This window comes from Chiloscyllium plagiosum, chromosome 7 (assembly GCF_004010195.1).
Source record: "Chiloscyllium plagiosum isolate BGI_BamShark_2017 chromosome 7, ASM401019v2, whole genome shotgun sequence".
NCBI lineage: Eukaryota > Metazoa > Chordata > Chondrichthyes > Orectolobiformes > Hemiscylliidae > Chiloscyllium > Chiloscyllium plagiosum.
Genome location: NC_057716.1, coordinates 43812260 through 43833904, shown reverse-complemented (window position 1 = coordinate 43833904; position 21645 = coordinate 43812260). Strand labels below are relative to the sequence as shown.

General features: G+C 39.1%; 1 protein-coding gene and 1 long non-coding RNA gene across 5 annotated transcripts in view; one reads left to right on the top strand and one right to left on the bottom strand.

Annotated features, from left to right (window-relative positions):
* Positions 1-12449, top strand: part of LOC122551518 — a 73658-nt gene extending 61209 nt beyond the window's left edge. The window contains exons 3-4 of one of the 2 annotated variants that reach the window (XR_006312123.1): positions 1047-1132; positions 12292-12449. This is a non-coding gene — a long non-coding RNA (uncharacterized LOC122551518). Of the gene's footprint in view, positions 1-1046; positions 1133-3947; positions 4192-12291 lie in introns of those variants that run through there. The other variant, XR_006312124.1, reaches the window with a different exon arrangement.
* LOC122551515 (dual 3',5'-cyclic-AMP and -GMP phosphodiesterase 11A-like) overlaps positions 1-21645 on the bottom strand; it is a 420047-nt gene that overhangs the window by 132871 nt on the left and 265531 nt on the right. For all 3 annotated transcript variants that reach the window (XM_043693532.1, XM_043693530.1, XM_043693531.1), the window contains 5 exons: positions 15493-15625; positions 10277-10352; positions 6811-6878; positions 4235-4327; positions 2331-2381 (listed from right to left, as the gene is read on the bottom strand). In XM_043693532.1, coding sequence (XP_043549467.1) covers positions 2331-2381; positions 4235-4327; positions 6811-6878; positions 10277-10352; positions 15493-15625 — 421 coding nt within the window. The remainder of the gene's footprint in view (positions 1-2330; positions 2382-4234; positions 4328-6810; positions 6879-10276; positions 10353-15492; positions 15626-21645) is intronic.

The following is a 21645-nucleotide window of genomic DNA, read 5'->3' as shown; positions in this document are numbered from 1 at the left end:
TTATTCCTGATGAAGGGCTTTTGCCCGAAACGTCGATTTCGAAGCTCCTTGGATGCTGCCTGAACTGCTGTGCTCTTCCAGCACCACTAATCCAGAATCTGGTTTCCAGCATCTGCAGTCATTGTTTTTAACCACATTAGCCAACCTCCAGTCTTCCGGTACCTCACTTGTGACTGTGGATGATACAAATATCTCAGGAAGAGGTCCAGCAATCACTTCCCTAACTTCCCACAGAGTTCTAGGATACACCTGATCAGATCCTGGGGATTGATCCACTTTTATGCGTTTCAAGACATCCAGCACTTCCTCCTCTGTAATACGGACATTTTGCAAGGTGTCACCATCTATTTTGCTACTTTCTATATCTTCCATATCCTTTTCCACAGTAAATACTGATGCAAAATACTTGCTTCGTATGTCCCCCATTTTCTGCGGCTCCACACAAAAGCCTTGTATCTATGCACCATTTGTAAAATGATACTGGCAACTACTCATTTCTGTTGCACAAAAAAAGGGAAATGACAGAAAAATATTTTGAAAACACCACACAGCTTGAGAAATTGTTGAACCTTGAATTGACCACTGAATTTGAAATGACTTTTTGGATGCTGTAGGCACACTTCCTGAAATAACAACAATTGTGGCCTTAATGAGCCTTCATATAATGTACACATAGCCAACCACTCTGTGGCACAGCACTCACGGGCTGTTGTGGCAAGTGGTAGTGTTCCATCTATCTTTGGGCTAAGAGGTCTGAGTTCAAGTCCCACCTGTCATGGAGGCGGATCAAAATGCAATTGAGCAAACTGATTTAAAGTGTTTTCTTTTTCTTCGACAAGCGCTCAAATTGTTTTCAGATTACATTAATATTTTTCATCGGTGTGGAGCAGGCTTCTGGACTCTATGTCTGATGAAACCAGCTCTAGATCAAGCACAGTAATGCTGTGTTATTGGTGCTTGATATTCAGTACTGGATAAAACTGCATGAGTGTGTGCTGCTGATGTTCCAAAGACTTGAAATGTTAACTCTGTTTCTCTCTTTACAGAAGCTAAGTTGCTCAAGCATTTTCTGTTTTTATTGCTGTTTCAACATAACGTTATAACAATGCACAGAACCTAAGAAGAAAAGCAGGTATTCACCTAAATTAAACAAATTTATTTTGTCCAAGGGTTTGTTGCAAATAAAATAACTGTGATCACTCATTCACTACTCAATCCTACTCCAGTTCCCTAAAGAAGAAATCTGATCAATATCTGGACTTGAATTCCTGTGAAGTTTGCTATCAGCATGAGTGTAATTTTAAATCTAACCAGGAAAGCATTTTAGTAATATAGAAAGGACAAACTTTGTTATACTTCTGTTGTCAAGTTTGTCGGTGAACTTTGCCTTAAATTAGGGATTAATACTCTCAACAATATGAATGATTAGCTCCTGTCATCAAATGTTAATCTAGTTCACACATCTCAGGATATCTCTCGGAGGTTTTCAAGTAATTTACTCATAGTTCACAGATCAACAGAATCATTTCATACTCTGTCAACAGACAAATGTAAATATAGAATTCCGGGAGACATACTCATCTAGTTAGAATACCCAGGAGCTTCTCAAAATTTATCACATTGTTGAATACACTAACACAGTAGCTGTGAAATATTTATTAAATGGCAACAGATGTGCCATCTATAATATCATTCAGACCTCTTCAAAAATGATAGCCAGAGAAAGTCTTCCATTAGGAAACAAGAACTGTTCACTTCTATTCGGGTAAAACTTTATGAATAGACCTTTTTTGTTCACTGGCTGCTACTGCTCCCTCATTGTAGGAGTTTTATTTTGCTTATTGTGAAAAGATTGTTTTACCATGAAAATAAGATAATTGACTTACTTGCTAAAAGTTCAAAATTCTGGTGACGTTATCCATAGCCAATGACTCATTAAATCTCTTGTTTTTTTTGTTGATGTTTCAACTCATATATGGATGTTCCAGACTGGCATATATATATTGTCACAAAATGTTTAACATCACGATCTCATGTTTTTTTCTCAATTACAAATAATGGAATTAGTCCTCTTATACTTATGCATAATTTATATAACAGAAAGCCAATCATTTTGGAAATGACCAGGAATACTTATAATTGTTTGAAATTCTGTCCATGTGAAATATTGTTCCTACAACTTTAGAATTGTAAATAATATTTTGTTGCATTCTACACAGATTAATCTTCCTCTGTTATTAAATGTTGGAAGCTAAAACATTTCATTTTGCAAAAAATGAAGTTTGAATCAGCATGATGCTGGATATATTTTCACTGTTGATGAATCCTACCTTAAATTTGTCTACTTCAGTCTTTAAACATGTAGCATGATATGAGAGGACCTGCAATAGAATTAAAGAAAATTACGTGCTGCACAGAAGATTGGTTCTAAAATCCTCTAAAAAAAAGGTGCTCCTAAGTGCAGACTATTATACACGTTTCTTTGGAGGAAAATGTTGGAATTGAACAATTATAGACATACAATGTCCACAATGCAATAGCACAATGAATACCCAAATCTGTTCTTTATGTCAGAAATCTTGTTTTGTTTTGTAAGGATGGTGAGAACGGTGGTAAAGGGAAGTTAATCCTGAAAACTACAAGGTGATGAATTTTGGAAGCACTAACAAGATAAGAGAGTACACGTTGATTGGTAGGATCCTAGGAAGTGCAGAGGATCAGAGGGACCTTGGTGTGTATGTCCAATAATTCTTGAAGGCAGTAGGACAGGTAGGTATAGTGGTTAAGAAAGCCATTTGCGATACTTGCTTTTATTTGCTGAGGTGTTGAATAAAACAGCAACGTTATGATGTTTTATATACCATTAATCCACAGCTGGAGTACTGTGTACAGTTCTAGTTGCTGTACTATAGGCAAGATGGGATTGCAGTAAAGATGGTGTAGAGCAGAATCACCAGGATCTTTCCTAGACTAGAATGTTTCAGCTATGAAGAGAGACTACATAGGCTGGGGTTATTTATCTTAGAGCAAAGAAGGCTGAAAGGGGTCCTGATTGAGGTGTACAAAATTATTAGGGGCATAATTAGGGTTAATAGAGAGAAACTTATTCCCTTTGTAAAGGGGCCAATAACAAGGGGAAATAGATGTAAGGTACAGGGCAAGATGTTTAAAGGGAATCTGAGGCAATTGATTTGCACCCAGAGGGTTAGGGTTTCTTGAAACTCATTGCTTGAAAGGGTGACTGAGACTGAACTCCACACAACATTGAAGAAGTTATTTAGAAGAACAAATACAGCTGAGCTTGAGGGAGATCAAACAAAAGGAATCTTATTAGAAAGAAAATTTTTCATCTCAATAAACAATATAGACTCAGAGCTGCACATCTACAGTTGTTTGAAGTGTAGTGCACAAAGAGGATTGAATTCTTAAGGGACACCGTCACAGAGTAATGTTGTCTCTCACAAGACCTGCAACTATCTGTCACAGCATATTACTGTTTGTTGCAGTCAAGGGCACTGCAGCTTGAGATTTATTGCCTCTGGCTTGTTCCTGACTGCCACATGAATACCAGTAACATCTCTCAATCTGCCCCATTCTTGAAACAAAATCCTGACTGTAGCCTTGCTTGTTACAACAAATACACTCATAATTTTCCCATTTGATCTGCAAACAGCAGGATCAGCCCCTTGAGTTTGCACAATTTATTATAATGTTCAAAGTCTGGTTATTCATTGAGTTCTGAAGAAGCCAGATCAAACTCAAAATGTTAACTGCTTCTCTCTGAACAGATGCTGCTGTCAGATGTGCTGAGTTTCCCCAGCATCTTCTGTTTTTATTTCAGCTTTCCAGCATCCTCAGTATTTTGTTTAATATTGAGTGTTTAGCTCATTGCAATTTCTTTTCCAGGTATGCATGCCTTAAGGAAGTTCTGTTCTTCTCTCCAACAGGATTCCTGTTTTAATCTTTCAGCTGAAGAAGGTTCATACTGGCTTCAAACCACTAACTCTATTTTTGGCTTCACAGATGCTGCCAAACCTGCAGAGATTCTCTAGCACTTCCTGTTTTTATTTCATTGACTGAAATGTTGCCACTCTATCGGCTCCTCCATGAAAGTACACATCCTTCATTAGTCCATAGTGGTTTCCAGATGTGACAATAGTTTACTCTGGTGATGTTATATATAGAAGAAAAATTATTGTTTGAGAACAATATATGAAGTTAAGTAGATACTTACATCAAGAGCTACAGATTGCTTTGCCCAGGACTTCTTCACTTGATCGTACATAATGGTGTTGTTGATACCAAGGCCACAAAAGATTACAAATGCCTGCAACAAATATCATCAAAAACATTATTGAGAAAAATTTAAGTTCTACTTGTGTGATCTTTCTGTATAGTCAAGACTCTATTAATAATAATGGCTTTAAATGTTAAAGTCATTGCTGGACATGGCAATGTTCACTTTTATCACGTTGTATTCAGGTTGTGGCAAAAAAAGTCCCAGTGCAAAACTGTAGCATATCGCATAGTTATCTAGTTCTTCTCAATATATTGACCACCACTGCGCTTCAAATTTATTTTGCTTGTTTTTCACCCACCTGATTTCACATACTATTATAGTCTCTGAAATTGTATTGCAGATTTTGAGGGTTAGAAGCTATTTTCTTGGTCGTTAAAAAATTATCTAATGAAAATAAAATCATATTCTAGAAAGTACAGCAGTAACTCATGCTTTTAAATATCTGCTGTCATGTCTAATGGTGAACACTTGTCCAATTCTGTAAATAGAATTGTTTACATCAATATTTCTCCTATAAACTACGTTCGTAGAATGTTGGTCAACAATACAATTTTTGTGATTTTTCAGCAATCTGCAACTAAGCCCACATACAGTGAATTAAAATGATCTATGGAATATGACAAATCTTAAAATTTTGGGTTTAACTTCTCAAGAGCAACTAGGGATTGACAATAAGTGCATGCCCAGCCAGTGATGTCCACATTCCATGAATGAGTAAAAGAAACACAATCCAGAATAAAAATTAGTTCTGAAACATTGGAAATGTTCCTGCTCAGAATTGAAATTCTTTATCAAATAAACTAGAAATACTTTGCTGATGTATTAATGTCCTCTTACTTTGAAATATTTCCAACTTTTCTTTTCAAATATTGAATGCTTTGCAATTGCAAATTTAAATGATGATTGTTCACTGTAATAAGATGCTGTCACAAAATTAATACTTTTTAATTTCAAATATGATTACACCTATTAAAATGAAGTGTTTTATAACTTATCACATCTTCTTACATTGGCACAGACAAATATTAAATAGTACTGGTGTGCACATTTTGTAATTCTTATCTTTGGAATGATACAGCTTAATTAAATGCTAGCTTAAGTAAAGTATTTAAAATGGAATATTACATGTTCTATTTCTATCCACATCCCTTCCCCACTCAAAAACTTGCACTATGCATAACCGGAAATGGGTATGGCTTGCCAACTGATTTCCGGTATGTGCTAAAAATAAGTTTTTGAGGCATTTCACTAACTATGGGTATCACTGATAAGAGTTTACAAAAGTAAGCGCCAATATATTAATTGAATTTTAAGCTTAAATAGTGAGCCCTTTGTGTTTCTCAGAAGTTAGAAGTCTAGACAGCAAATAAAATGTTCTTCATAAAAGCAAACAACGTTCTTCATGTGAGCAATGCTTTTACTACAACACAGTGCAATGTAATGCAACACTTCGCAGAACAATCAGAAATGGATTGAGAAAGAAAAATAAGCTTTACAAATCACGCAGAGCAAGGAGAGTTTAAACTGAAAAGATCACTCGAAACTTCAACAGCATTTTAAAGCAGTGATTGAAAATCAATACAGTGTCTGGAATGAGTATAGCTACAGGCATTAAACACAATCACAAAAATTCTTTGTAAGAGCAACAGTCCCAAAGGGAAAGAGATCAGGCCAGATTTTTGCAGAATTGGAATGATTCTGGAGCCATTTAAAAATGCCAGATAGGACCGGATTCTAAGACTTCCCACACTATTCCTGGCATCTTAAATTTACTTTGCTGTGTACTCCCAACCTGATCCTGTCAAACGGGAAGGTATTTCATAACCCACCAGCAATTTTTATGGATTTGGACCAGTTTCTCCATGAATCATGGTTCATGAATCTCAAATTAAATCATAGTTTGGACTAAGGAACCTTTTTGAATGGTAACTTCAAAGTGTTTTTTCCGTGACCCATCCATGTCAACCCAATGCCAACTCATGCTTTTCCCATTTAACTCATATTAATTCAATGCCTCCCACATCTCCATGCCTATTTACATGTTACACACTATGTACAGAACAAATTAATCCTATAGTAACAAGAGTATGTGTGAAAAATGCTTAAAAAATCATTCATGCAAAATTATTTCAAATACATTTGACATTCCTATTGCCTATGATAGTTCAATCAAATAACCCATTAAAGCATAATTTACAGAAATTTTAAATACTTTATACATCTTGGGCTTGTGAAAATAAATAATGAGACATTGACAAAAGAGATTGTAAAACAAAAACCTTAAAAAGAAAGGTTAATCAAAGTTGATTCTTTTCTGCACCTGTGTAATCAAATTTGTATAATTCTTCTGATAGTCTGAGCTCTCAAACTTTGACTTCTTTGCAGGATATTATTCCTGGACAATTGTATGGGATTTTCCGGCTTTCAGTCTAAATTATGCCAATATATTTTTTATTCTAAAAAATACATAGTTTGTCTCAAAATAAGGAAATACTAATTGATTTCCTTACCTCAAACAGTCTCTGGTCGTCATCATCAAATGGCTTCCCATCAAGTCGATTGAGGACCTGTGCCACACCTGAAAGTTAACAAGTTGTGAATCACACACATAACAACCTGAAATCCAATTACTGAGTTACAAAATCAAAAGATAAATTGTCTTAATATGATGCATAAAGCAACTGGTATGAATATTATCATTTCTTGCAGACTTTTTTTGATATCTCTTTAAAAGAAACTCATATTTTCTTTCGTTTCTCTTAGGCAGCATATATTATTGAGAGATAGAATACTAGAAACCTAACCAAGTAGATTCTGAAAACATCAGCTGAGCACATGTGCGAGTGCACAAAGTATTTTATCTTAGAAATATAGAGTCATATAGCATGGTCCAACTCGTTCGCACCAACCAAACATCCCAATGTGACTTAGCCCTATTTGCCAGCACTTGCCCCATATCCCTCTAAACTCTTCCTATCCATATATCCATCCACATGCCTTTTAAATGTTGTAATTGTACCAGCCTCCACAACCTCCTCTCGCAGTTTGTTCCATACATACATGGCCCTCTGCGTGAAAACATCAGCGGTCAAGGACATTTGGCCTCGGGTCTTCAGGTGATTGTCCTCCAAGGCGGACTTTGGGATACATAATAACACAGAGTTGCTGAGCAGAGGATGCTAGCCAAGTTCAATACCCATGAAGATGGCCTCAAATAGGATCTTGGGTTCATGAACACTACAGGTGACCACACACGCACTTTCCCTCTCTGTCTCACCCTCATTCGCACATACATATAAGTCTATATGGTGAAATTACATTTGCAGATTTGTATTTGCAGATACTTCTGCTTTGTTCAAAAAGCTCATGATCTGTAGGCAGTCAATCAATGTGACAGTTTTAAATTCCTATTTTGGAAATAACAATAGTCTGACTCCAGATTGGAACAAGACAGACTCTAGCCTCACACCTTTAATGCATTGTCTGAGCTGAGATGTCACTTTTTTAAAATATACTGATAAAATGTTGTTATCTTGGGGCACTAAATTCTGGGATTTACATATTAGATTAGATTACATTACAGTGTGGAAACAGGCCCTTCGGCCCAACAAGTCCACACCGACCCGCCGAAGCGCAACCCACCCATACCCCTACATTTACCCCTTACCTAACACTACGGGCAATTTAGCATGGCCAATTCACCTGACCTGCACATCTTTGGACTGTGGGAGGAAACCGGAGCACCCGGAGGAAACCCACGCAGACACGGGGAGAATGTGCAAACTCCACACAGTCAGTCGCCTGAGGCGGGAATTGAACCCGGGTCTCTGGCGCTGTGAGGCAACAGTGCTAACCACTGTGCCACCGTGCCGCCCGTGAATATTAATCAATCTAAACCTTCATCCGCTTTCTAAGTGATTAAAGATTTCACAGCCATCTAGGTTTGTTAAAAACATTGCATCAGTTGTATGACACTTTGATCTTTTACTATAAATTCTGTGTCCTGTGATCCTGCCCCACTAGTTACCTGATGAAGGAGCAGTACTCCAAAAACTTGTACTTTCAAATAAACCTGTTGGACTATAACCCGGTGTCGTGTCATTTTTAATTTTGTCCACTCCAGTCCAATACCGGTACCTCCACGTCATATCCTTTTTAAATCTTTACCCTCTCACCTTAAAGCTATGCCCTCTAATTTTGAACTCCCCATCCTAGGAAAAAGACCTTGGCTATTAACCTATCCATGCCCTTCATGATTTTATAAATCTCTATAAGGTGACCCATCAGCCTCCGACCCCCTAAGGAAAAATGCCCCAGTCCATTCAGCCTCTTTCCTATAGTGCAAACTTTCCAGTCCCAGCAACATCCTTGTAAATCTTTTTTGCACCCTGTCAAGTTTAACAACATCCTTCCTGAACAAGGACAATGAGAATTGTATGCAGTATTGTAAAAGTAGCCTTACTAATGTCCTGTACAGCTGCAACATGACGTCCCAACTCCTATGCTTAATGTTCTTACAAATAAAGGCAAGTGTGCCAAACACCTTCTTCACCATCCTGTCCGCCTCCAACTCCACTTTCAAGGAACTATGCACCTACAGCCCTAGGTCTCTTTGTTCAGCAATGTGCCCCTACCATTAACGGTATAAATATTGTCCTGATATCTTGTTTAAACTGTAGAAATTATATGCATGCTACTCGGTATAGCCACATTGAGATACGGCTACATAGAGTCATAGAGATGTACAGCATGGAAACAGACCCTTCGGTCCAACCCGTCCATGTATCCTATCTATGCCCCTCATAATTTTGTAAACCTCTATAAGATCACCCCTCAGCCTCCGACGCTCCAGCGTAAACAGCCCCAGCCTGTTCAGCCTCTCCCCATAGCTCAAATCCCCCAACTCAAGCAACAACCTTGTAAATCTTTTCTGAACCCTTTCAAGTTTCACAACATCTTTCTGATAGGAAGGAAACCAGAATTACACACAATATTCCAACAGTGGCCTAACCAATGTCCTGTACAGCCGCAACATGACCTCCCAACTCCTGTACTCAATACTCTGACCATGGAAAGAAAACAAACTAAACGCCTTCTTCACTATCCTATCTACCTGTAACTCTGCTTTCAAGGAGCTATGAACCTGCACTCCAAGGTCTCTTTGTTCAGCAACACTCCCGAGGACCTTACCATTAAGTGTATAAGTCCTGCTAAGATTTGCTTTCCCAAAATGCAGCACCTCGCATTTATCTGAATTAAACTCCATCTGCCACTTCTCAGCCCATTGGCCCATCTGGTCCAGATTCTTTTGTAATCTGAGGTAACCCTCTTCACTGTCCACTACACCTCCAATTTTGGTGTCATCTGCAAACTTACAAACTGTACCTTTTATGCTCGCATCCAAATCATTTATGTAAATGACAAAAAGTAGAGGACCCAGCACCGATCTTTGTGGCACTCCACTGGTCACAGGCTCTTCAGGAAAAACTGTCAATTCCTGTACCATTCAAGGCGTGTATCAGTGCTGCTCCAACCCACCCTGTTTATCATTGGATTAACCATTTCTCACTTATTGGCTCAAGTGGGTTTTCATCAAACAGAATAGAACTGTCTGGAAGTAAATCAATCTTCAGTACTGCTCCACAACCAACTAATAGAAAGAGTATTCAAAGGAGGGAGACAGAACCAAACAGTCAACATTTCCTTTCTCTTTTCTTTGCTCTCCATTAGATGGAGGTACATCTTATTTTTGTATATTACTTCATTCTCACTCACACAACCTGGCTGTGAATTGCTGAAATGGACAGGAAATCAGAATGACAGAGAGGGCTGGAAGTTACACTATACTTGTCCCAGGGAATAGGTTTCTCTCTTTTGTTATTTCTCTCTTCAAGAACATGTTCATGTCACAAAAACGTATCAGATTAATTGCTGAAATAAAATTAAAACAAATTGAAGGAATCACTAAAGACATACCAATTATCTGATGGCCACTGTTCCATATTGGTACACAAAGAACTGAACGGGTGTGGAAGCCAGAAATCTGATCAGCCTAAATGCAAACACATACAAGCTCCTTTAAATGCTAAATTTGATAACAAAAGTAAGACTTCAATCTTAACTGAGTACAGATGGAACTGATGCACAGTGGAAATTAATCAGACAACAGGATTTCTGGCACTATCAACGACTGGTATAGGAATTCATCACTGCTGACTAAATTAGAAGAATAATTTACATACACATCCAAAATAGGTAAACATTAAGCAAGTAATAATTAATACTATATAACTATCTCAGGTTTCATTGAGTATAAAGTTACCCTGGCATGTACATAGTTAAATGCATTCCTATGAGAATGTGCTGTAGATTATGGCTCTGTTTGTCAAACAGTAATAAATGAAACATTAATACTGCATCAGTCTGTTGTATGTTCTATACTTAGAGGTTAATAAGCTGCAAAGTACCTCGAGAAAAGAAGATCTTTATGGCTTTAAGGAGCAAATATGTCAAGTCACTCGATAATATATAATGCTTGTAATCCCATTATGTGACCTTTTTGTACTGTGCAAAAGTTTATGGAGTAGGAAGGGACTATTCTGGAAAGTATAATGTTTCTAGACAATGTGGAGTATAATTCAATACTGCCCTAGCCAGGTAATACATAAAGGAAAAAAAAATAAAAATCACTTGAATCCTTGTTGATAAGTTAATCAGTGAAATCAGTATATGACCAAATAATACAGAGCATTAAGCATTATGGTCAATTTTGAGTGCAATGCTAGCTAATCTTATTGCCCTCAGTGTCCTTGACTAGAGATGAATCAGATGGGTTTTGTGCTCCTGATGCCTACCCCAGTTGCAGCAGTTGTATACATGTAGATGGGAAGAGGTCTGGGTTCGGCTCCATTTTCCCCTTCCACACATAACTGAATAATCTGTTTGTGTTGTTTTATTTCACACAAGCAGAATGACCACTTTACTGAGGTATTAGGTTGCATCAACACTCATTGAGCTACAATTAACATGAGTCACAGCTTACAGTATGAGAAGAGGGAAAATGGAAGGAGGTGTGTGTTCATTAAAAAACAGAACATTTGAAAAAATAATTTGATAATGGTCTTTCTATTTAACATTTCTACATTTAAATACCTTTCCATAGATCTGTGAATAAGATAACTTAAATTTTAAAAATATCATTTTGAGGCTATTTTTCATTTAATTTCAATGTGGTTATGCGTACCCCTATGGACTGGAGTGACATGAGTACAGGGATAAATATACTGCTTTTACATTGAGAGCAATATGAAGTGCCCTGTCCGATTTACTGTCATCTGAACCTTCAGCATTTGGTAATTCCTAGATTTATGGTATTTCTATCTTGAAAATCAAATTGATGGGTGGAGAAATTTGAAATCACAAGCATTATTCAAGTAAAGTTGATGGAAATAACTTGAGTTTTCTTGGGATTTGACATTAGGATAGCTATCTGTCATTAAGAAGGCCTGTAATCTCCTTCGGATAACCATGATGTGGAAATGCCGGTGTTGAATTGAGGTGGACAAAGTTAAACATCAGGCAAAACTGAGTACTGCAGAGGCTGGAGATTAGATTCAAGATTAGAGTGTGCTAGAAAAGCACAGCAGGTCAGGCAGCATCCGAGGAGCAGGAAAATCGACGTTTCAGGCAGGAGCCCTTTATCAAGGATCACACAAAACCAGGTTATAATCCAACATGTTTATGTGGAAGCACAGGCTTTCATAGCAGCGCTGCAAAAGCTTTTACTTCCAAATAAACCCGTTTGACTATAACCTGGTGCTGTATGATTTTAACTTTGTCCTTTGGATAATTAATAGATAATAATAAGTGTTTTTTGCTTATTGTTAAACAGTAGATTATTGTATACACTGTGGGAATATTTTTGCACAAACGTTTGGTACCAATGTGTTATTAGATTTTGCTCCCCATTTCTAATTAATCCTTCTTTGCAGTATTGCGCATTCTCATGCATCACCTAATTCTGATTGGAAGCAACATCAGTGAATTCCTCAAGCAAATCATCCACATATTCTCCCTGCTGAACTGGAGACCAAGAGAAAATACTGCAGTAGATGAATGAATCAAATAAATAAAGGCAACTTTCCTTCTATTTTGAATGTGAGAAAGAATTTTTTTTTTTAGTTACACATGAATGTTTTAAAACAAGCTAGAAATTCACACACAGGAATTCAAATGGCAGAAAATAAATCAATTCTGGGGTTCTTGTGGCAAAACGCTTCTGGGCCAGAAGGTTTGGATTCAAGTTCTACCTGCCCCAGATACATCATAGAATCCCAACAGTATGGAGCAGGCCATTCAACCCATCAAGTTCACTCTGACCCTCCAAAGAGCATCCCAGCCAGACACATCAACCCCCATCCCCATAACACTGCATTTCCCATGGTTAATTCACTTACCCTGAACATCCCCGGACACTATGGGCATTTTAGCATTGCCAATACACCTAACCTGCACATTTTTAGATCTTTTGGAGGAAACCCAAAGCACCCAGAGGAAACTAATGCAGATTGTTACCTGGGGGTGGAATCAAACCCAAATCCCTGGTACTGTGAGGCAGCAGTGCTAACCACTGAACCACACTGCTCCCCCAGTGTCTGAACAGGCCAATTCAAAATACTTTGCAAATCAGTTGTAATAGACTACGTATGTGGCCAAGTACACATACACACACACATAGAGACGTAGGTGTTCTGTTTGTGTTACTGGCAGATAGAATTGACCGGAGACTCTCTGTAGTATATCGCATTAACCCTGGGAAGGATGAAGGCTCATTTCTCAAAAACCTTTCTTTAGATTCTGTTAAAATAGACTTTTAAAATTAATCCATTTAATATAAAAGGAATTGGAATTAGGTTCAAATTGATTTAGGTCTAGCATTTATTCTGAGCAGCAATTATTTGCTAAACCTACATTAAGTAGCTTGATTCTCATGACGAAGAATGCATCATGCAATAACTCCATGTACAGTTATGGAAATATGTTTTAGAAACATAACGTGCTGCAGAAACTCAGCATACCTGATAGCATCTGAGGAGAGAAAAGCAAAGTTAACAATTTAAGGCAGATAACAACACTTCTTTCAAAACTGGTCATATTTAACATGAAACAATAACTTTGTTTCTTTCTCCACAGATGCTGCAAGATCTACTTAGTACTTCCAGCACTTTCTGCCCTTATTTCAAATTTCCAACTATAGCATTTTGCTTTCTTTATTGTGAAAATGTGTTTGGAACCTTTCTGCTAATTTTTTTAGCTGTTTTTGTTTAGGAATGAATGTGTCAAGGCTCATGGAGTAATCTCAATTCAAATGGATTCGCGTTTCCAAATACCAGTCTAGTGAGTTTGTGAATTAGTGTGCATTTCATAGTTTGTGAACCAAGAAAGAGTAAGTTAAATGCTATAAATTAAACAGCATAGTGAATTAAACACTGACCTTTTATATCAAGGCAGCACTTACGCTCTTAGTTGGACATAAAATATCTCAAACACCAGTCAAAAAGTGCAGAGGGAGTCTGCCTGATGTTCGGCCAATATTTAACCTTCAACTAATATCACAAATAGACCATTATTACATTCCAGCTTATGCAAACTTGTAGTGTGCAAATTAATTGCTACAATTCACTACAGTATACTGGACAACACTTAAAACAAAGTAATTTACTGGCTATAAAGACTATGAAGAATCCTTATGTCATGAAAACAATTCTAAAATGCAGGTTCTTTTTCTCAAGTGCAGTCTACGTCAATGGCTTATCCTTTCTACCTGTGAGCTGTAAAAACATTGGCAGAGATAATTTTGGCAATTTTAATCCAGTTGCTTGTGGCTATAATACAAAACTGGTACTAATTGGTAGTCTCGCTCAGATGCCACAGGATGGCAGGTCTGAAATGGAGAGACATTATGTTGATGCAGTAGCGGGTGCTCTTCTCAGCTTGAGGCTACAAGATGTTGTCAGGGTAATAAAAAAACTTTATCGTGCTATCTGACCTTGGAGTGCTTGGTGATATCACAGAAAGGCAGACACAGGAAGAGTTATTTTCAGTAATAACCATTGCACATCTTGATGAGCACAATGGTTTGGGTTTTGAGGAGGGGGAGGTGCATAGAAATTATAATTTAGTAATTTAGCACAGTGATCTTTTGCTATTTAATTTAAAATTTTGATGAACTCGATCCATAGAAGTTATTTTATACCATATGCCCAGAAATCATAGTAAAAGAACACATTGAAAATAGGAGCAGGAGAAGGCCATTCAGTCCATCCAGCCTCCACAGCCTTTCAATGCAATCATGGCCGATCATCCAACTCAGTGTCCTGTTCCTGTTTTCTCTCATATCATTGATCCTTGGCCCGAAGAAATATATCTCACTTTGGCCTCAACTGTTTTCTGTGACAGAGAATTCCACAAACTCGCTATTCTGGGTGAAGAAATTTCTCTTTGAAAAAAATAACTATTCTCCTGTCACTGAAAAACTAGGAAGAAACCCATAGGCCGCTTCATTCCAGTGGCAATAATGTTCTGTTTATCCCCGTAATGTAGACATTATCAACTATTGTGAGCATTATGTAAAATTTGACGATGTGAGTAGCCTTTGCCAATGAGGATGTAAATAATGTTGTCATACCCATCATGATCTTTAAAATAATGCTTATTTTCAAGCATTTTAATATTTCTTTATTTAGATTGTTTTGCAAAGTGCAGCTAGTTTAGTAACCATTTTAATAAGTTTGCATGAAATTATTAAAGTGGATTTGGATTAATTCTGTGGCATTAGCCTAACAAAACCACTTTTATAACATCAGATGATTATATTACAAGACTACAGATGACAAGTTTTCCCCTGAATAATTTCACTCTTTAGTTTAATCTAATATTCAGGTAAAAATACCCATGAAAATGCAGGTTACATGTTCTTCTTAATATAGCAAGATCCTTCATTTGCACTCTACAGTGATTGGACCGCACCAATGTAGAGTGGAGCCTGACAGAATAACAGAGAACATTGTGAGCTATAAAAGGTTTGTACAGAAATAGACATGTTGCAAAATAGGATATCAGAAGCCACTCTCTTAAAATATGAGCATTTGTGCAGTCATGTTATTTGAGATCAAGTTTAAAGGATTACTCACTTCAGCGTCGAACCGTGGATCTTGATACGCATCACTGATGTTCACTGGGAGACCTGTTGAAGCTACAAGCTCAGCAATGCTGTTGTTAATTAGCCAATCTGAATAGGATGATTTTTCTATGCTGTCTTTAAAGCTTTTGAGGAATATAAAAGACACAGTTACTCTAAACATAACACACACCACTCACTTTAACTGTTGTACAGTTAAATTGGTCAAATTAGATAGACATTTATTCTTCCAATTAAATAGCAAGGGGATCAAATGTATTTAATCATCTTATTTCCTATGTACATCCACATTATGACTAGACTTAAAAAGGTGATGAAAGATGTCACCAACAGAGCTATCACCTGCATTTACACATCAAAAACTTGTTAACTGATGTTCAATTTGAATTTTTCCAAGACCATTCATTTCTAAGATTCATTGCATTTTGGGACCAAAGTAGTTCAAAAAGAGCTGAATTTCTGACACAAAGTATAAATCAGCAAATTAGAATTTGAATGAATGAAGCATCAAAGAGCTCAAGTAAAATTGAAGTAAATGGGAATCAGAAGGGCAACTCTTCATTGATTGGAGTCAAACCTAGTACAGAGGAAGATGGTTGTGATATTTTTAGTTTATTCTCTCAGAAGACATTGCTGACTGGGACAGCATTTATCATCCATCCTAAAATGTCCTTGAGAAGATGGTGGTGGTGAGTTGTCATCTTGAACTGCTGCAGTCCATGTGGTGGAAGTATATCTACAGTACAGTTAGGAAGGGAATTCCAGGATTTAGACCCAAGTGACAGTCAAGGAATTGTGATATTGTTCCAAGTCAGGATGGTATGTGATTTGCAGCAGCATTGTAATTGTAGGTGGTTGTGTTCCCATATATTGATGCTTTTGTATTTCAGGATGTTAGAAGGTGCAGATTTGGAAAGAACTGTCAAACCATCCTTTGTGAGTTGCTGCAGTTGTACGTGTTGCCTTTATGTATTGGTGAGGAAGGGAGTGAATGTAGAAGGTTGTAGATGGGATTACAATCAAGCAGGATACTTTATCTGAGATGATGTGGAGTTTCTTGAGTGTTGTTGGAACTGCAATCATCTAGGCAAGAGGGAACTATCCCATCAGACTGCTGACTTATGCCTTGTTGTTTGTGGACAGGCTTTTTGATGTTAAGAGCAATATTCCCTCTAATTTTCTTTCTAGCTGTGTGGGCCTCTGAGTCCACATGTGGCAGTGACTTCCAGAATGAAAAGCCAATGCCATGATTGATGCATCGACACTAATTGTCGTGCATGGAATCATGAACCAGCTGTACACTCATGCAGCTTAGAAGATTGTTGGCCAGGAGGTGAATTACTCACATGTGAATTCCTAGCTTTTGGCCTGCTCTTGATGTCATCGTATTTACTGTACATAGCTAGTTGCTCAATGGTAACCTGTTAGCATGTTGCTGGGGGAATTCAGCAAGGGTCATACCATTGAATGTCAGGGGGCAATGGTTATATATTGTTTTGTTGATGAGCATCGCCTGTCACTTGTGTGGCACAAACATCATTAGCCACTGATCACTGTCCACGTCTTGCTGTGTATCGACATTGACAGCGTCAATATCTGCAGAGTCATGAGTAGTGCTGAATATGTTAGAACAATCGACATCCCTACTTCTGACATTGTAATGGAGGAAAGCTCATCAACAAAGCAGCTTAAGATGGTTTGGCCCAGACCACTTCTCTAAGAAATGCCTGTGTTGAAGTCTTGAGATTGAGAATGATTGATCTCTAACATTCACTAACCACCTTTCTTTATAATAGGTTTATCTGTAATAAACGCAGAGTTTTCATCTTGACTGCCATTGATGCCAGTTTATATACGGCTCCTAACCCAAACAAATACAGTGACTACAAAAGGTGACAGGCTGACTATTCACCCACTAGTGACTCACCTCCTGAATCTTCAGAGCTTTTCCACTCTTACAGGGCACAGATTAGGAGTGTAATGAAGTCTGTGCCACAAGGCTGAGGAGAGGGGAATGCACAAGTTACAAACGCTGGGTTTTGTGTCCTTGGGTGGCTGGGGCTGGGGGGTGGGGGTGAGAACAAGCTTACAGTTTTGCCTTTACCAGCAGACTACCCCTCTCTGTCACAAGTTGCCTCAATGTCCTTGCACACAAAAATGCAGTTGGCAATCCATTCCAGGACAAAGTTCCAGTGCTCAGCATCTAATGTCCTGGAGCAAGAGCCCGAGTTCTTGCAGCTTTTCGTTTTGACAGGCTGCATTCAGGATGATGTGGTCTGCCCTCCAGCACAGACTCACTAAAGGACACATCAACATGGCAGAATAGGGAGCCCAGATGAAGTGACAGCTTCAGCAATAACAAGGCCCAGGGCACCTGGAATGTTAAGTTGGGCGGAGAGCAGGTAAAGCTTGCTACCTTCACAGCCACTTTGGGTTCCTTCATGATATTAAAAATGGTGCCAGAATCATGGCAACAGTGGAAGCTTTACACTGTATTTTATTGTATTTTTCACTGTAAAACACACGTGACAAAAAAATCATTCATTCATTCGTATTAATTTCTAAATTCCTTGGTCACTGAGTGAGTGAGTTAATGTATGAGAGTGAGTGAGTGAGTTAGCAAGTGAGCGAGAGGGAGGGAGTGCATAAGAGAGGGAGACAAAGAGAGCATGAGAAAACCCTGAGACTGGAAGTGAGCTGGACACACACAAGTCTCCTGCATTCCCACGAGGAGAAGAGAAAAAAGATAAGATTGAAAGGCATCAGTATTTACTGTGGAAAAGGATATGGAAGATATAGAAAGTAGCGAAATAGATGGTGACACCTTGCAAAATGTCCATATTACAGAGGAGGAAGTGCTGGATGTCTTGAAACGCATAAAAGTGGATCAATCCCCAGGACCTGATCAGGTGTACCCGAGAACTCTGTGGGAAGCTAGAGAAATGATTGCTGGGCCTCTTGCTGAGATATTTGTATCATCGATAGTCACAGGTGAGGTGCTAGAAGACTGGAGGTTGGCAAACATGGTGCCACTGTTTATGAAGGGTGTTAAGGACAAGCCAGGGAACTATAAACCAGTGAGCCTGACCTAGTTGGTGGGCAAGTTGTTGGAAGGAATTCTGAGGGACAGGATGTACCGGTATTTGGAAAGGTAAGGACTGATTAGGGATAGTCAACATGGTTTTGTGCATGGGAAATCATGTCTCACAAACTTGATTGAGTTTTTTGAAGAAGTAACAAAGAGGATTGATGAGGGCAGAGTGGTAGATGTGATCTATATGGACTTCAGTAAGGCGTTCGACAAGGTTCCCCATGGGAGACTGGGTAGCAAGTTTAGATCTCACGGAATACAGGGAGAACTAGCCATTTAGATACAGAACTGGCTCAAAGATAGAAGACAAGGGGTGGTGGTGGAGGATTGTTTTTCAGACTGAAGGCCTGTGACCAATAGAGTGCCAATAGGATCAGTGCTGGGTCCTCTACTTTTTGTCATTTACATAAATGATTTGAATGTGAGCATAAGAGGTACAGTTAGTAAGTTTGCAGATGACACCAAAATTGGAGGTGTAGTGGACAGCGAAGAGGGTTATCTCAGATTACAATGGGATCTTGACCAGATGGGTCGATGGGCTGAGAAGTGTCAGATGGAGTTTAATTCAGATAAATGTGAGGTGCTGCATTTTGAGAAAGCAAATCTTAGCAGGACCTATACACTTAATGGTAAGGTCCTAGGGAGCGTTGCTGAACAAAGAGACCTTGGAGTGCAGATTCATAATTCCTTGAAAGTGGAGTCGCAGGTAGATAGGATAGTGAAGAAGGCCTTTGGTATGCTTTCTTTTATTGGTCAGAGTATTGAGTCCAGGAGTTGGGAGGTCATGTTGCAGCTGTACAGGACATTGGTTAGGCCACTGTTGGAATATTGTCTACAATTCTGGTCTCCCTTCTTCTGGAAGGATGTTGTGAAACTTGAAAGGGTTCAGAAAAAATTTACAAGGATGCTGCCAGGATTGGAGGATTTGAGCTATAGGGAGAGGCTGGACAGGCTGGGGCTGTTTTCCCTGGAGCGTTGGAGGCTGAGGAGTGACCTTATGGAGGTTTATAAAATCATGAGGGACATGATAGGATAAATAGAGAAAGTCTTTTCCCTGGGGTGGGGAGTCCAAAACTAGAGGGCCGAAGTTTAGAGTGAGAGGGGAAAGATCTGAAAGGGAACTAAGGGGCAACATTTTCACACAGAGGATGGTATGTGTATGGAATGAGCTGCCAGAAGAAGTGGTGGAGGCTGGTACAATTACAACATTTAAGAGGCATTTGGATGGGTATGTGAATAGGAAGGGTTTGGAAAGCTATGGGCCGGGTGCTGGCAGGTGGGACTAGATTGGGTTGGGATATCTGGTCGGTGTGGACGGGTTGGACTGAAGGGTCTGTTTCCATGCTGTACATCTCTATGACTCTATAACCCATTTCTGAGCTTCATTATTGTATGGTCAAGGCCAACTCAGAGTGTACTACATCAGAGAGAAATGCAAGGTCAGCAGTTAATTAAAACCAACCCCGGTCACCTTCTCCTTTCCTGGTAAACAATCTGGGTTTACTCCTTAAGTAAAAAGGCAAAAAAATGCCTTATTCGTTAGATCTGCTGCTTGACGCTTTTAAGGGAAAGGTCATTTTATTATTTATTTTTTAAAGCTATCAAATTATTGCTTTGGCACTTTTTGCTGAGCAACTTGTTTTAATTATGTCTTCACCTTTTAGAAAAGCAATTCAGTCTAATATTTCAGGCTACAGAGATCAAGTCACTGAATTTATTCAAGAAAGAATAGATAATTGGTCATATTTAAAGGCATCAAGGGGTGTGGGGAGAAAGCGGAACTATAGCATTGAGGTCGTGGATCAGCCATGATCATACTGAATGCCAGAGCAGGCTTGATGGGCCCATTAGCCTACTCTCGCTCCTAGTTTCTATGATTCTATGTTGTGGTAAAACAGATCTCAGGCAGTTTCTGTGGGATTTCTTGCCGAAGGGGAATGAACGGCTCGTAAGAAGTCTTACTGCCTTTTAGAGTTGAATAGCTCTGTAAAATTATTTTTGCTCAATAGAAACAATAAATGTTGAACATGCTCAGCACATCTGGTTGCGTATATGCAGAGAAAGGTCAGAGAGCCTCCATAAGGACCCGTGGAGATTGCGGACCTGAAGAAGTGACTCCATTTCTGTCTTCCAAGCTTGCTGAGCATTTCCAACATTTCTAAGTTATTTTTCAGATTTTCATCATCCTCAGTACATTGCTCTCCTATTAAAAATGTCCATGGTTGGAGGGGGATCTAAGATGGCGGCTATCTGAGAAGATCACACTGCAGAGTTTCGCATCGCAGCAGGAGCAGGACGGTCCTTTAGCCCACCCAACCCAGATCATCAGGATTTCTTGGGACATTGGAAAGATTACGGAGCCTCAAGAAACATTTAAAAATTGACTTACCTGTATTTTCAGCTGTCCAGAAATGCCTAAAAAGGGAGGAGGAGCATCTGAGGTCGGGCCAGCAGCTCAGCCTGCAGCAGCCTCAGAGCCGATTACTCTCCAAGACCTGGTGAACCAGCTCTCTAAATCTCGTGAGATGTTGGGGAAACAGATTGAAGAAAAGCTGGCTCCAGTCTCTCTCATGCTGCAGAGGCATGAGCAGCAGCTGAGAGACCTGGAGAAGAGGACGGATGAGGTGGAGCACAGGGTCACAGTGGTGGAAGCTGATGCCAGTTCATTCAAGGATGAGATCCAAGCCCTGAAGACTCAGGTTCATAATTTGTGTGACCAAGTGGATGATCTTGAAAACAGGGGCAGGAGAACAAACATTCGGATCATCGGTCTGCCTGAGGGTAAGGAAGGTGAGCGGCCTGTGGAATTTGTTGAAGATTGGCTTCCAAAATTCCTTGACTTGGAGACTGGCATGAGAGGGTTGAAGATAGAGACGGCTCACCGGGTCGCAGCACGGAGGTCGGGTCTGGGTCAACGCCCTCGTCCTTTCCTGGTGCGGTTCCATCATTACCGGGATAAGGAGAGAGTCATGGAGGCTTCCAGACTCCAGGGGAAGGATCCAAAGGCCCTAATTTACGAGGAGTCTAAGATCATGTTTTTTCAGGACTTTTCAG